At 44.8% G+C, this 15,481-nt stretch overlaps 2 protein-coding genes across 12 annotated transcripts in view; one reads left to right on the top strand and one right to left on the bottom strand.

The window, feature by feature from the left end:
• LOC310768641 (zinc finger protein 574-like) overlaps positions 1 to 15,481 on the top strand; it is a 290,700-nt gene that overhangs the window by 148,046 nt on the left and 127,173 nt on the right. The window lies entirely within an intron of this gene.
• The window catches only part of POU2F2 (POU class 2 homeobox 2), a 106,651-nt gene that overhangs the window by 9,311 nt on the left and 81,859 nt on the right, over positions 1 to 15,481 (bottom strand). For all 11 annotated transcript variants that reach the window (XM_083627211.1, XM_083627214.1, XM_083627209.1 and 8 more), the window contains 9 exons: positions 12,976 to 13,095; positions 11,638 to 11,838; positions 10,485 to 10,590; positions 8,525 to 8,616; positions 7,555 to 7,716; positions 5,323 to 5,464; positions 4,217 to 4,365; positions 2,350 to 2,526; positions 1,212 to 1,278 (listed from right to left, as the gene is read on the bottom strand). In XM_083627211.1, the coding sequence (XP_083483337.1) occupies positions 1,212 to 1,278; positions 2,350 to 2,526; positions 4,217 to 4,365; positions 5,323 to 5,464; positions 7,555 to 7,716; positions 8,525 to 8,616; positions 10,485 to 10,590; positions 11,638 to 11,838; positions 12,976 to 13,095 (1,216 nt within the window). The remainder of the gene's footprint in view (positions 1 to 1,211; positions 1,279 to 2,349; positions 2,527 to 4,216; positions 4,366 to 5,322; positions 5,465 to 7,554; positions 7,717 to 8,524; positions 8,617 to 10,484; positions 10,591 to 11,637; positions 11,839 to 12,975; positions 13,096 to 15,481) is intronic.

Raw genomic sequence — 15,481 nt, 5'->3', positions numbered from 1 at the left:
GTCTGCAAAGAGTGGGGCAAAAGGGAAGTGTGAATAAGCCCTCTGTATTTCATTCAGATAATTGGGACAGTTGGACAGTTTTCCAAAACTGTTTTTCCCTCTGCAGAATGCCAGGTGAGAATTTGCAGGGGTAAACACATTGGGAGAGCTATGGAGAGCTAAGCCAACCAAGCACATATGCTTTTGAGCATAAGAATAACCATCACACAAATAGTTAAGATCCTCCTTCTCACATGTCATTTGTCTGCCCAAAATTGCAGCCTCCTAATAATGTTTTTCATTAAAAGAAAAAAAAATGTTATTGTTGGATGTTGTTGCACATATTCATGCGCTAACATGTCACTGAATAAATCAGCACTAGCTCAGGTTGGATGGCTTTGCATTGGTTTTATGCTGTGGTGTAACCAGACAATGCAACTGCCACCACCTGCTGATGGAACATTGGAGCATCACCCCAGAATCCAGGCTGCAGATCTCACCAAGTTCGACATAGTTCCTATGTCTGCATCTGCCATAGCATTGCCAGCAGCATTACAAGTGCCAGGTCATCCCAATTCTGAGGCAATTTCCCAGTGTGTGGGGTACGTGGTAGCAGCAGAGGGAGCAAAGCACAACTTTTTTGTGCTCTTTTTGGCCTCACTAGCACTCCAGGTCTTGCTTCCAAGTCCCCTTAAGCGTGTAGCAAGAAGTTAAGTTTTGCAGAGCTAAAAGGAGAGCACAAGAGTGTTGCACTGTTTCCACACCAGGTATGGGACTGGGACAACTAGTCCCATCATCTCAAGTGAATAATATGTGCATAGCGGCGTTTTCTTACCTGGTAGTCCCAGTCCTTCCATGACATGGAAACATGCTCTCCTGGGGCCTCTGGAGCACCTGCTGCCTTCTTTGCCATTGCCACCTCTTGCTGTGCCAAGGTAAGTTATACAGGTCAGGGCTGGGGAAGGAGGTGGCAATGGAGGCAGCAGGTGCTTTGAATGACTGTAAGCATTTTGCAAGTGCCGAGAGTGGGTCCTCAAAAGCGCTTGGGCCTTTGGAAGTCTTAACATCAGGATGCATTCTCACTCGTAACCCAACAGACTGCTCTTGTGTCATTCCCACAACCTCAATACCTTGAGCTCTCAGCAGCCCACCACTGGACAGCTATGCTAGAAGGAGGCAAAGGAAAGGGGAAAGGGGGTCCCAGGGAGAAGGTGTCAACAAAAGGCAACTACCTGTTGTGCTCAGACTACTGGAAGCCTGGGAGAGGGGCAGACTTGTGCCGGTGCCTGGGCTGGTCACCTGGAGGAGATGCAGCAGAGAAACGGACTGTCAGAGACACAATGGATAAAATCCACATAAAGACCTTTCTCCCCTGACTGGGGATCATATCTAAGATGCAACTAGCAGACAAGGCTGGGGCGACACTCATGAACGATTTAAGTATGTTAGACACAAATTCTGTAATGTGAGCAATAGGAATGTACATTATTTGAGGAAGTTAAGGTAAGATGCCTAGGGACCTGGAAAGTTTGTACCATGTATGGTTTTATCAAATGGGGTGGTAAGTGGATTGGTAAATGCAAGCTCAGTGAAGTTGCAGTGAAAGATCAGGTAGGTAGGCAGAGTTTTGTATGAGCACAATATATGCATCGTGTAATAGGATGTATCAAGGAAGGAAGCTATGTATCATATGGGGGGCAAGTAATGTAGGCATTGTCCATTAGGGGGAAGTAGTGGGGGTGGGGTTCACACTCCAAACTGTGAAGCTAAGTGTATGATTAAATGTGCAGTGCAGAGGAAAATAATACATGTATGTATTAAATTTATTCATTTTTATTTATTAAATGTCTATTCTCTGAAAGAAGCCCAGGGCAGCAAATTCAGAAAAAGTAGCACTATTAAGACATCTTAGAAATAATCCTGACACATATGCAGACTTGGATAAAGGCCACTAATTAAAAGGCTTGCTGGAAGAGGAAAGTCTTCAGCAGGTGCCAAGAAGACAAACAGAGCTAGCACCTGTCCAATATTTAACAGGAAGGTACCACAACACCTGTTACTATTATTTTAGCATATCACTGGTTTAAATTTTTTGAAAGTTTTAAACAGTTGCTTTTATCTTTTTTTTAAAGTGATAAATTTGATTGCTTTTTTGTAAAGTGCTTTGAGGGTTACAAAAAACCAAAAAAACAAGTAGCATATAATTTTACTGAAATAAATAAGCTCTAAAGGCCAAATTCAACTATTGTGCAGAATGGACACCCTGCAAGAGGCCTTCACCTGCACAGCACAGAAGGCATGTTCCGTACAGGTATATTCCATGGAGTTTTGTGCCGGGGGGGGGGGGAGTGAACGTGTGTAGGAACGTACCATGTGAGGGCTGTAGCCAGGAGGCTTGCCCTGGGCAGGCAACATGGGAGCAGAGCTGCAAGGGTTAATCCGCTTCTCTTTCTGGCGGCGGTTGCAGAACCAGACGCGAATCACCTCCTTCTCCATGTTCAGTTGCTCGGCAATAAGTAGGATCTCCTCTGAGGTAGGCTTCTGGTTCTGCAGTTTGGGGGAAGGTGTTGGAAGTAGGGGGGAAACAGGATGGTGTGACATTGGGGCAAGTCATGGCATAGAGTCAAAACAGGAACACAAAACAAAACAAATCATAGAAACATGTAGGGGGCTGTTCTACTCATTCTAAAGAATGTTAGATCTGCTGGCAAACTATCACGTGAACCTGAAATACAGGCAGCGGATGAAACTAGAAAGGATGAGGCACAGAACTGCTGCTGCTCTGTGTCACTTTCTCTGCTCTTTCTGGTACACATTACATGACAAAACGTCAACCTGCTGAGAATTTCCCTGCCTTTCCTTCTGACAACCAGTAACGTGAGGCTTAAGTTGACCTATCAGTTAAACGCAACAGAGTTAAATGCACTTAAAAAACAACCTAGAACACACACCTAGGCTGTGCACACATCTTGCATTTAAATACACATGTAAAGCACATGGTTTTTCAAGAATCCTCGGAACTGTAGTGCTGTGAAGGGTGAACTGCGGCTGCCAGGATTCTCTGGGGGAAGTAATGTGCTTTAAATGTATGGTGTGTACACACTTCTATCAGCTGGAATCAAATGAGAAGAGAGTCAGCCATTCATTTGGGAGACCTGGGTTCAAGTGGTAGCTCAGCCAAGGACTGACATAAAGACTTTGGGCAAGTCATACAGTCTCAGCCTTGTTTTCCCCTTTGTTGTAAAATAGGTGTGTCATTAATTACCTGGGCTAAAACCAGGAGCCTTTGGCTCTGTGTGAGCCACCAGAGCAGCAGTTTTGGACTTCTAGGTAGGCCAATGAAGTCTTCTCAAGCTCTTCCTAGGATGGCCATTGGGCCCTCCTAAATAGGAAGAGCTATAGAGGGCTTCCTGTTTGGGTCAGGAGTTTGCCACAGCAAAGTGGATTTCCTGGCTCTCGTGTTTTCTTTGATTCTGACTCATGCCTGGTCCAGGGATGAGAAACCTCAGGATCAAGCGCCGAATGTGAGCCTCCTTGCCACTCTCTCTGGCTATACCTCCTTTCTCCAGGCCCCATGCATAGCTGGCCTCGATTCTCACAAGTGTTTTTTGCCCAGCAGGAATGTGTCACTGAACTCAGATAATGCCTCTTGCTTGCCTAGGTTGAGGTTAGAGAGGTATGTATAGAAACTTGCCTACTGTGCAAAGGTTTACTATGTACATTGATTGCCTCACTCACTTTTGCCTCTGGCCCCACCCACCACTGACATGGCCCTTGGAACGTTGCCCAGAAAGGAATGTGGCCCTTACTTTGAAAAAGGTTCCCCACCCTTGCCTTGGTTCCTCAGATTCCCATTCCCTGGCATAACCCCTGATTTTCTTGCAATTGCTGCCAAGGGCAGTAAGATTGGCCTTTTTCCTCAACAGCTTTTCCCCATGAAGAACTAGAGATAAGGAAAAGTTGCTGAAAGCCTTGGGAAGCGATATACAATCTAAATGAACACATTGTAAAATTGCTTAATTTTGTTTTTATTCATTTCCTTATATGTCACACACTTCCTGAGAATAAAACCGGGGTGGCCCATGCATGGGCTTGTCTGCTTCTGTCCTTACAGCAGCCTTGAGATGTGGGTTCGGTGAGGAACCGTACTAGCCAAGGTCAGAGTTTCACAGGAGAACAGGAATTTGAAACCTGGCTTTTTCATATCACTCTTTAGGTACAATGAGAAATGCCTCACCGCGAGAAAGCTTTTTTCCAATGCGAAGCGGACATTGGTCTCAATGCTGGTCCGTTTCTTGCGGCGCCGGCCTGGCAGCCCATCAAAGCCCATGTTGGGACTGCTCAGCTGGTTGGGGCTGGGAAGTGTGGAGTCCACAGACATTGTCTCTGAAACATGAGGTGTGGGGGAGCCATTTAGTCGCCTTGCAAACATCATCACCCAGTGTACAGCACCCACCTGGTGTGTCACCTCTGTCCTGTGGCTTGATCCAGTTCCGCTGTCTTCATCCTTCCTTCTACTGGGCCTAGTTTCCACTTGCTTGCCTTGAGAAGTGACACCACTCCCTTGCCTCTCTGCCATCTCCTTGTGAGATGGTGTCCTCCAGATGTTGTTGAGACTACAACTCCCACAATCTGTGGCCACTGTTCATGCTGGCTGGGGCTGATGGGCATTTAGCAACATCTGGAGGGGGCTATGTTGGAGTCCTGCTTTAGAGAGTTCACACTGGATTGGCTTTTAAGCAGCCTGTGTAACAGTAGTTTCTCAGCTCAAAAACCGAAACCTTTGAAGATCTATCTTAGTAGCAGTCAAGGGGCAATTTTAAAGTTGAATGTATATGCTGATTAAGCAAATGAGGAAATACTTTCCCATGCTCTGACTTACTGGGAAGTAATCTGCAGAACTTTGAGCCCATAAAGTGAATTTTCCTCAAGGCCTGAAGTTAGCATTCTCTCCCTCTGTCCTTGGAGGCTTGGGCCAGGCCCCCTGTCCACCCACCGGCTCCCCAAAGGCCTATTCAGGCCTATCTGACACCTGCATTAGGCTAGACATGTGGGGACCATTCTTAGATAATGAAGTCAGTCTTTTCTATTCTGTTATGCTCTCCCCAGCCCTGACAATGATTTCCCTCACACCTGCTCATTTCCACATCTTTCCTCTCCACCAACTCAATCAGGGCTTAGCTTCCTCAGCAGAAAATATCTCAGATCTTGAGCTCCACCTTCCTTCTAATCGCTTGTTCCGACCCACCCCCAAAAGCTCTTTTATTTTTGCCTCTGAGAGGCCTTAACCCCTCCTCCAGCAGACCTCAGCTTCTTCCTGCTCGCTTCCTCCTCTCCACTTACCAGCGTCATTGAGCCATTTCTCCAGTAGAGGTTTGAGTTTGCACATGTTCTTAAAGCTGAGATTGAGTGCCTCAAAGCGCGAGATGGTTGTCTGGCTGAAGTCATTCCCATAAAGCTTCCCCATGGCCAGCCCCACATCACCCTGTGGAATAGAGAGACAGAGGTGGGGAGAGAAGCTGTTACCGAGAGCATACAACCAGCCGGGGCATTAAGATCATCAGAGGAGGCCCTTCTTCAAGTTCCATCTCTAGCAGAAATACACCATGTATATACATCAGAGGGTGCCTCAACTGTAGAATACTCCCCTTAGGGAGCTACAGGTGACACCAACATTTTCTTCTCTTTGGTACATGCTTAAAACCTTTTTCATTTGCCCCCGTATTTTAGATTATGGAATTTTTAGTTGGCTGGCTGATTTTATTCCTCTTCAGTTTTATTGCATTACTGATAATGGGTTGCATCATACTCTGAATAGACCCACTGAAATACAAGACTAACTAAATCCACTGATTTCAGTGGGTCTAATTGCTGAATACAACCCACTGTTTTATAATGTATTTCTACTGTTAAAAATTCTTTAAAATATTACTGGTTTTGTACTGTGGATGCTTATAAACTGCTTAGAGAGGCATTTTTGGCTAAAAGTAGTAAAAAAGCCTGTAAATAAAATAAATAAATAAACACAATACAATACAATACAATACAATACAATACAATACAATACAATACAATACAATACTTAAGGCTATGTATTCAAACTGGCTTGATCTCTGCCTCTCCTCAGGTTAATCCCAAAGAGAAGGTTGTGTTTATGGCAACAAACATGGGGAATGTACTTTCTAGAGCTGCTCTCAATTCTATGTATGTTTGGGGCACTTCCAGAATGTCACTATTTTCAATTCCATCACATTCAGGCAAGTTTAGGTTGCACAATTAAATATGATTTGGTGATACATGACCACCGCTTCAAAAGATCAACATGATCTAGGCTCCCTGTGAACAATTAAGAATGAATGCTAAATCACTGAATCATAAAATTGTAGAGTTGGAAGGGGCTCCCAAGGATCCTCTAGTCCAACCCCCTGCAATGCAGGAATCTCAACTAAAGCCTAACCACCCCACAAACTTTGGGCAAACAAATTGGAATGAATGTTCAATAAACAGGTCATCTGAATGTGACCTTAGTCTTTTTTTCCCCCAGGGAACATTGCCGTCTCAATCCCTGATGCTTCTTTCATATGAACCAATCTGGACCCTGTGATCATCATCCGAGGTTCTTCTTTCCTGCATTGCAGGCAGTTGAACTAGATGACCCTTGGGATCCCTTCTAACTCTACAATTCTATGATTCTTTGTGTGCCTCCTCCACAATAGCTCCAGAGGGTGACAACAGGAGAACAGGCCTTATCTGCATTGGCTCCCCGCTTGTGGAATGCTGTCCCCAGAGAGGCTTGCTTGGCACCTTCATTACATATCTTTAGATGCCAGGCAAAAGCATTCCTCTTCTCCCAGGCCTTCGGCTAATTGAAGGCCTTTTAAACTGAGAGGAGAGTCGTTCTTGTTTTCGTTTGTTACTATGTTATGTGTTCTTGTGTTTTTATGTTGTAAACCGTCTTGCGGTCCTTGGATGGAGGACGGTATAGAAATTTAATAAACAGAACAATAATTTCACAGCGAAAATGTTTGTAAATTGAGTATATAGAACTGGCAAAATTAACTTCAATTATAAGATACCAATCAAATCAAAAGTTAAGAATGGAGTGGAAGTATTTTGAAGATTATATGTCAAAATATTGTTATAAAAATGACATGCTAATAGGCTTAGGGAAAAAAATGTAAGCAATAACAAAACCAATAAAGAAGGAAAAATCAGAATGTAACAAAAATAATTTATTATAGAATGCAAGGGGAAAATGTAGAAAGAAATATAAAGAAGTTGAATTGCTGTGGAGGGAAGTAGAGGGTGGGTGGTGGGTTTTATAATTATGTGTATAATTAAGTAGCTGTTGTAATTTAGATATTATATTTTATGTGAGGGAATCATTGGGAATTTTGGTTATTATGTATATATGTTAAGTTTCAATAAAGATCTTTGGGGGGAAAGAAAAAAATAGTAATAATTTCACAGCGAAAATGTTCACAGGGCAACATCTAGCACAGCCCCCTAAAGGAAACCAACAACATCCCACTCTTCCATCGTGGACTAGCCGAAGCCAGACACCTTGGCCTGTACCTGTGTGAAGCCCAGCTTGATACGCCGCTGCTTGAAGGTGCGGGCAAACTGCTCCAGCTCCTCCAAGTCACTGGGCTCCTCAGGGTGTGAAGGGGTCTCCAGGCATTTGGGCGGCTGTGAGTGAGTGAGGTGGGACTCGGGGAGGCCAGGCCGAGTCACTTGCTGGGGAGTGGAAAGAAGACACAGAAATGCTGAACCAAGATGCACGAAAGCACTGAACAGAAGGCAAAGAATAATGTATGAACAAGACCTCAGAGAAACAGCTTAGGGCTCATCCACACTTCTACCAGTCCCGTGCCTAGAAAGCATGGGGCCAAATGGTCTTCTGCCTGACTCACTCCTTTCCCAGGGAAACCCTGCACTCTAGCTCCACACTGGAGCAAATCTAGAGAAAACCCAACTTGTTGTGTGCTTCAGTTGAACACTAAAGAGTGGTTTTCCCCTCCCTGCCTCCCGGGCCAAGCAGTGGGACAAAAAGACACTGCTTCCCAGGTGGTGTCAATATTACAATATTACTTATATCCCATTGTTGGCTCTGGTCAGACATTTCTGCAAGTCTTTGAAACACTACATGGGAAACTGTTTAAGCAGAGGCAAAGGTGAGATGAGTGATCACAACCCTCATAGTCCCAGGGCACAAGATACAGAGCCACCATGCTGAAGCTAAGCAGGTCTGATCAGTGCCTGGTTGGAAGACTGAGTGGGAAAGGACCCCCCCTCCATGCACACCACCGTGAAGTTCCATAATGGAAGGGGTGTAAATGTACTAAACAAATAAACAAATTCCTGATCGCCACTGCCTTCAAGGGTCTGACAAAATGATCATTGCATTGCGTTAACTGTGGTGAATCAGTCTTTTCTTCAAAGCAAGATATTCTGGAGCAGAGTACAGCATTAAAAGATGAAGAATGAGACTGCCAGACCAAGGCTGGCAATCTCTGCATTCCCACTGAGTATTTTACGCACTCACCTGTGCTGGGAGTCCTGCACGAGGCTGGTTCGGCAGGAGGCTCCCTGGGTTTTGCTGAGGTAGCTGAAAGAGATTTGGTGTCGGGAGCAGCCCTGTGAGGGAAAAATGTAGTGAACAGCTCAGCTTTGCAAAATCAAGCACCACCTTATTCCACCGTGTGAAAAGTTACTGATCAAACCCGGGGGGAAAATCTGCCAATTTGGTGCCATTCTTCAGACCCCTAAAAACCTCCACTGTTGTTATTTAAGCAAAGTAAAATCCTACTCCTCACTGGCTGAAGAGAAAATAAAAATTCACAATGGCAGCTACTGCTGAAAATGTGCAGACAAGAAAAAAGCCTAGCTGGACACTGCAGCATTTAGAAAATGTGGTTTTTCTATTCTTCACAGTTGTTTGTCTCTTCTTGCAGACTGGGGAGGAATTTGAAGGTGAGCCTATTTAATTCACACTTTCTGAAACAAAGTATAATCTGAAACACAGCCATTTGTTGAAATTCATAATTCTCCAAATTCTGCAATGCAGTTCTCCAGCTAGGTTATTTTGCACTAAGATTCATATATGAGAGCAAAGGCTGCATATAAAATCATATATTTGTGAAAATAACATAGAAATGTAGTGTTATATTAAGAAAATTGCTCTGGAAAAATATATTTATTAGGATAAATTCGTACAAAAATGTTGATGGAATTTTCATGAGGACTTTCTTTTTTTTAATTGCAAACTGGTGTGGAAACTTAAGATTGGAAAAATGAAAAACTGAGATGAAGCAAAATTGGCAAATCGTCTCATCCCTACCATCCAGCACATGATTCTAACTTGAGAGAATAAAATGCTTTATGCTGAGGCAAAGTGGAACAGATTTCTCCAGTTCCCTAATCTGCCTCTTCATCCCAGAATGGGGGGAACAAATGGGGAATTCTGTGGTGAGGGAAAAGTACTTTGAAAATATTCAGACACATGATTTTATCACCTTTCAGGACTGAACATAATTCCTGGTAGACCTGGGCTTGCTGAGGGTGGGGTAAGTAGATGTAGGCTGACAGTGAACTCTGTGTTTTGGGTTTTTTGTCCAAGGCTTACAGCAGGGATGAGGAATGTGTGGTCCTCCAGATGTTGCTGGACTACAACTCCACCATTCCTGACCAATGGCCACATTGGCTGTAGTTTGGTAGATCGAAGAGCATCTGGAGGGGGGAGGGCACAGATTCCCCATCCCTACCTTACAGTGCTTCCATACTAGGTGCTTTCTATCCTCACACTTGGTTCACTCACTTTTTATAGGGCATCTACACAACATCATCAACTCACTATCTCCCCCCTGTGTCTTCTCTGTGCTGCTTCTTCTGGTTTTCAGCAGACCACAAAAAATCCCAAGTTGTTGTTGTTGTTGTTAACAATAAAAACACTAGTGGAATCTTTACAGGTGTAAATCACCATAGTATTGTTACTCTTCCATTTTCTTTTCCATCTGGTTTTGGCATCTGCTGCCTAAAGCAGCTGAACCTATTGCCATTTCACCTTCACTATTATTATTTTCTAGTCAGCATCATTTCATTACATTGTTGTTGTTTTAAAAAATGTTTTAATTAACACTGAAAATGCTTTTAGAACCATTTTTAAATATTAAAATATTCATGCCACTGCACTTCTATGAAAGAGTATTATAGCGCTGATTTTCAAATGCTGCTGTCTTTTCATCCTGTGCCAATATTTTATTTTTCAGACTTACCACAACATTTTAGAATGTTTTTCTTATACATCTCAAAAGTTGTTGGGAAAGAGCACTTCGCTGAGCTTTCCCCCCATCAGGGCATAAAGTCAATGGCAATTTCATTTGCAGCTTACAGCGGAAAAACAACAGCTCGTTGCACTAGGAACTGCTTGCCTGCAAAGACCCTTTTGCCAGGAGAAGCGGAGTGTGGCCTATGCAGTCTCATTTTCACACACAAGCCATTCTTACCTTGCTGTCCCTGCTGGGCCTGTGGCAGCAGGAACTGTGCAGGCGGCTGGAGGTGGTGCCCTGGGACGAGGACTAACTGCTGGAGCTGGAGCAGCTGCTGGATGTCCTAGAACAGAGAAGTGAGTGGGAGGAAGAGTGTGGGTATATCTACCATGCAAATTTATGCCAGTTTAATGCTGAGGACTGCAGTCCGGTGAAGGTGTTGAGGATTCTCCTACAGTTGACCAGGGTCAGGTATGGCGAGTGGCAATGTGTTTGCTAGAAAGACACACACAGAGGAAGTTGGATCTCACAGGGTCTACAGAAAATCCTCCCTGTGAGAGCCACTTCCACTGTGTACAGCCAGGTAAAAGGGGCACAGCCTATATAAGCCGGTCACGTTCCCAGCCTGCTCTCTCTCTGATTCCTGATCTCCAATTTCTCTCTCCTCTTCTCTTCGATGCCTCATCAATGACTAGGGATGAAGGACAAGTGCTGAATCTGAGTCACAGCTCAAACTCCATTTTGATCTAAACTACTGTCTGCAACTACATTTTCAGCCTGCCTCAAGACTGCTATTGTGAAACTGAGCAAGGAAATCTATCTTTACTTATAAGAAGACTGTTTGGCGTGTCTGTTGTTTTTAAGGGAGAAAAGGGGGAAATAACAGGAAATCCAGTCTGCAGTAAAGCATCCTGCATTACTAAAACTAAAGGTTAAAGCTAACCTATCAACAGGTTCCTTATTTTTGGCCGACAAAGGGATGCAGCCTGCTGAACTCACGAAGGATAATATCTAACAAACACATCCTCTCCTAGTTTCTATACACATCCCTACATAAGAGAAGAAATGCCGCAGCGCACCTGCAGCAGCATAACTGAACGCCTTCACCTGTCCCAGCTGCAACAAAACATGTCTCTCCCGCATCGGTCTCTAGAGCCACAGCAGGCACTGCAACTTTCCAACAGTTTGACCTCGCCCAGAAAGACGCACCCCTCCATTGTCTCCTGAGACAGATGGATGCCAATCGTGGATCAGGCCATGTCTGCATGAGCAGCCTGTCATACACTTTGACTTCTGCCCTATTCTCTGTGTGGTGGTGAGCGTGTAATGCTGGGCAACCCATTCTGGCCAGACCCCCGGCAAGCTGAGCCTCCCGTGCACAAGCCCTTACCTGTGCAGTGAGCTGGATTGGCTGCGACAGGGCAAGCTGTGGCGTCTGGGGCTGGTTCTGTGGCGCCGTCAGCTCAGCCCCAGGCTGCTGAGAGGAGGCTGCGGCAGCTGCGGCATTGGACTGCTGCACGGCGGCTGCCAGGAGCTGCGCTTGGGCCTGCTGCAGAAGCAGCTGCTGTTGGGCAGGCATCAGGGCCGTAAGCTGGGTTGGTGGAAGGCAGAGAAGAGGTGTACCAAGGGCAGCATAGCAGATGGCAGGCCAGGAGGGGGTGACCAGGCAAAAGGGGAGTAGAGGCGAAAAAGGGAAGGAGGAGAAATCAACCAGGCAGAGAGAAGGAAGAAGCTGGTTAGTTGGGTCCTTCTCCCACCCAGCGCATCAGCAGAGGTATGAGAGGCCCAGCAAGCAGAGAGCCAAGCAATATATTCCTCTTGGTTGCCAACTCCTTTCCTGACAGCAGTGCCTGTGCTTATAATTCAACACAATAGGACAATTTCACTAAGCAGATGAGGGCTGTTGTTCTTTCACATTATGTTCAGGGACAGGAAATCCTGTGTGTGTTTATTTTCTCCTGGGAAAGGCACAGGAGGAGGAATGGAGTGGACAAACCTAAGCTTCTCACATTACTGAGAAATGCTGATGAACACACAACACCATTCTGGATCTCTTACTGCTTATATGAGGAAGGTATAAGCAGCATTTTGCTAGGGCAATGCAGAATGAGAATTTAGTTTCAATCCAAGCCTCTCCACAAGCCACACCTGCACTGGAGAAATGTCCACTTCCCCAGGCCTTTACTTACCACATTAAGAGGAGAGGAGAGGGGTGAGATTTCAAAATCATCATTTCCTTTTCATCATCCTTCAGTGTCCACCCCAGAGTGCCAGGGAGCCATGCCTCCCCAGCTACCATCATCCTATCAACCCTCTATTTCCCTTAAACTATTCTGAATCATTAACGGATACCACAGGCCTTTTAATACATGATTTCTTTAACTATTTTTTCCAAGTGCACACCTAAATAATAAACACATACAGTGTGGTTGTCAGAAGATACACACACACTCTCTCTCTCTCTCTAATCTGTATACTTACAAACCTGGATTTGTTTCTACATAATCTATGAAACAACTATATGGAAAGAGAGAAGCTTCCCATCAGATAATAACCATGCTTTTTATATAATGAACGTTGGCTCAATGCTTCTTGAGTTCAGGACTTTCAGTTGTTAGAAAACTGGTCATGGAAACAGCCCTTTGTTTGTACCCACCTCCCTGCCACCCCCTGGGCCACTTAAGCCAAACTCCGTAATCTATGTCTGGCCACAGGACCTTCCACTTACCCCAGCCAGCTGGCTGCCAGCTAACATAAGCTGGGCCTGGGGCAGGTGTGGCTGCTGAGCTGAGGGAGCCGGGACTGGGGCTGGAGCTGGAGGAATTTCTGTTGGGTCTTCAGCTTTGATCTGGAGGGAGAAAACAAGATGAAAGAGAATCAGTACGACTCTCTCTCCAGCTGTGTGTGACAGATATCCTTCCGCTCCTGTTGCAGCTCAACATTGCTTGTTTGAGACACAAATTTGATGCTGTCCTCCTTCTCCTTCCATGCTTCCTGACCCCCTCTCTTGTGCCCCTAATCTCCCCTTCCCTAACATCCGAGCTACCAGCCTGGAAGAAGCGCTTAAGCAGAGCTATGGCAATGGGTAGCTCTCACAGGGCAGCGCAAAAGGATCGGGTTTTAAGGCTACCATTGAAAATGCGGAGTCCTATCTGTGTCACTGCAGGGAGAGGATGATGGCCCAATGGAACTGAGGAACATTGTCCAGGGTGCTGGGTGATGCTAAGCAACACCAAGGAAAACAAAAAAATTCTGCAACTTGAATACATTATGCTAAATAAGCAGCTCTACACGTGTTTAATTCACTCTGCTCCTGCAAGCGACTTGCTAAAGGGACAAAGAGCAACACAAGCACCAAAATCCCAACAACTGGAAGTTGATGCTATCTCTCTGACTCATTGCTAGGTTGGCTTCCTGTTTTGCTGCTGGGCCTGAGGCACAGGGAATTCCCCCGCAAAACCAAACTTGATTCATGAGTCTCTACCACACTGATTTCAAAAGTACAAAGTTGCCCACGGTTCTGACCCACCCAACCTTCCACTCAGCTATATATTATACCAGAAAAATGAAAAATAAGTTTCTTCAGTTACTCAGAAATCAATCAACTGGGGGGGGGGGATATTGAATTACTTCATGATTCCAGTCCTGGGACAAAATGGGTTTTGCAGGTTTCTGTTGTGCTTCAAAACACAGCAACATTTGTTTAACCAGAAAATATAGAGGGGCTGTAAAAAAAACAGAGTTTTAAAGCTAAGTAGGTACCGGTAGGTCAGTGACCTGATGGGAGGACTAGCCTGAGGGACCTGTAAGTTGCTTTACAAATGAAGACTGGAATAGAAATGTAGTAAATAATACTTCATGGCACTGCAGAAATGATACTTTTCCTTAGAATTCACTCATCTACAGCCACCATAGCTGGTTCTGGGGTAGGGATGGGGAACCTGTGGCCCACAGATGTCTTTGGACTCCAACTCCCATTAGCATGGAATGATGGGAGTTGCAGTACAGCATTTAGAGAACCACAGGAGATCTGGAGGAAACAGTGGTCAGCTAAGACAGATAAACACACTGATAAACAGAGGTGGAGAACGTTTTCTGGCGAGTGGGTCGGATCCTTGTCTCTCCAACCCTCCTGGACAAAATTTGACAGATGGGTGGCAGGTCATGTTACCCTTTGCAGCCCCACTTATTGGGATTTCAAAGCACAGCACAGGCCATTCGGAAATCCTTTTTGTAAAAAGGCATTTAAACAACCCTCTGGACCACTGGTCTTCAGAGAATCAAGGAGGAGCACTGAGAAGGAGAATGAAATGTAAACTTGACTTCCTATCCTTTCCAAATTCTTTTCACTCTAATAAACCTATTGCCTAAACTTATCAGTGTATTAATCATGAAAGGCTCCCGCCGCCAGAGCACCTCCCCCCCCGAGACTCGTCAGCGCTCCTGGCGGCTAGCCCCGCCCCTGCAGGCGGCTAGCCCCGCCCAGCATATGCCCTGCTTCGGGTGCCGGAGCAGCAAGCTCCGCCACTGCTGATAGCCTTATCCTCTATGAATCTGTCTAATCCCATTTTCAAGCCAGCTAAGTTTGAAGCCATCACATCTTTGGTAGTGAATTGCATCGTTTAAATACATGCTGTGTGAAAAAAAGTACTTCCTTTTGTCTGTCCTGAAACTTCCAACATGTAGCTTTATTGGATGGCCCTAGGTCCTAGTATTATGATGGGGGGGTGAGTTTCTTACCCACTCTCTTCATACCATGCATAATTTTATACACCTCTATCATAATAAATAGGGATACTTCAGGAATTTGTTCTTTCTGAATTCTGATACAAGCTGGCTTGATTTGCACCTCCCAAACCACTGTGAAGATCAGAATGCGGCTACCCTCTTCACGAAGGGCACTGCAAATTGATGCGGTGCTCCCTCTGGTGGCAGCTGCTAGTGAACATAGCTAGGTACCTCAGCCTCCCTTTTCACCTATTAACTATTAACATATTTTACCTTTATTTTTACCTATTAATTAATATATATATATATATATATATATATATATATATATATATATACACATTTATTAAAATATATTTATTGATATATTTATTAGTATTTATACATTTTTTCATACACACACACATCCATTCACAAAACAAGCAAATCTCTCCTCCTTGTGAAGTGGTAGTGTGGCTTGGGTGCCAAAGTTCAGAGGTTCCCCAGTCAGAGGCACTGCAAAATTG

The sequence above is a fragment of the Podarcis filfolensis genome, assembly GCF_964270895.1.
Source record: "Podarcis filfolensis genome assembly, chromosome: 8".
Taxonomy (NCBI): Eukaryota; Metazoa; Chordata; class Lepidosauria; order Squamata; family Lacertidae; genus Podarcis; species Podarcis filfolensis.
Note: the sequence above shows the minus strand (reverse complement) of the source record. Positions and strands in the feature narration are given on the sequence as shown.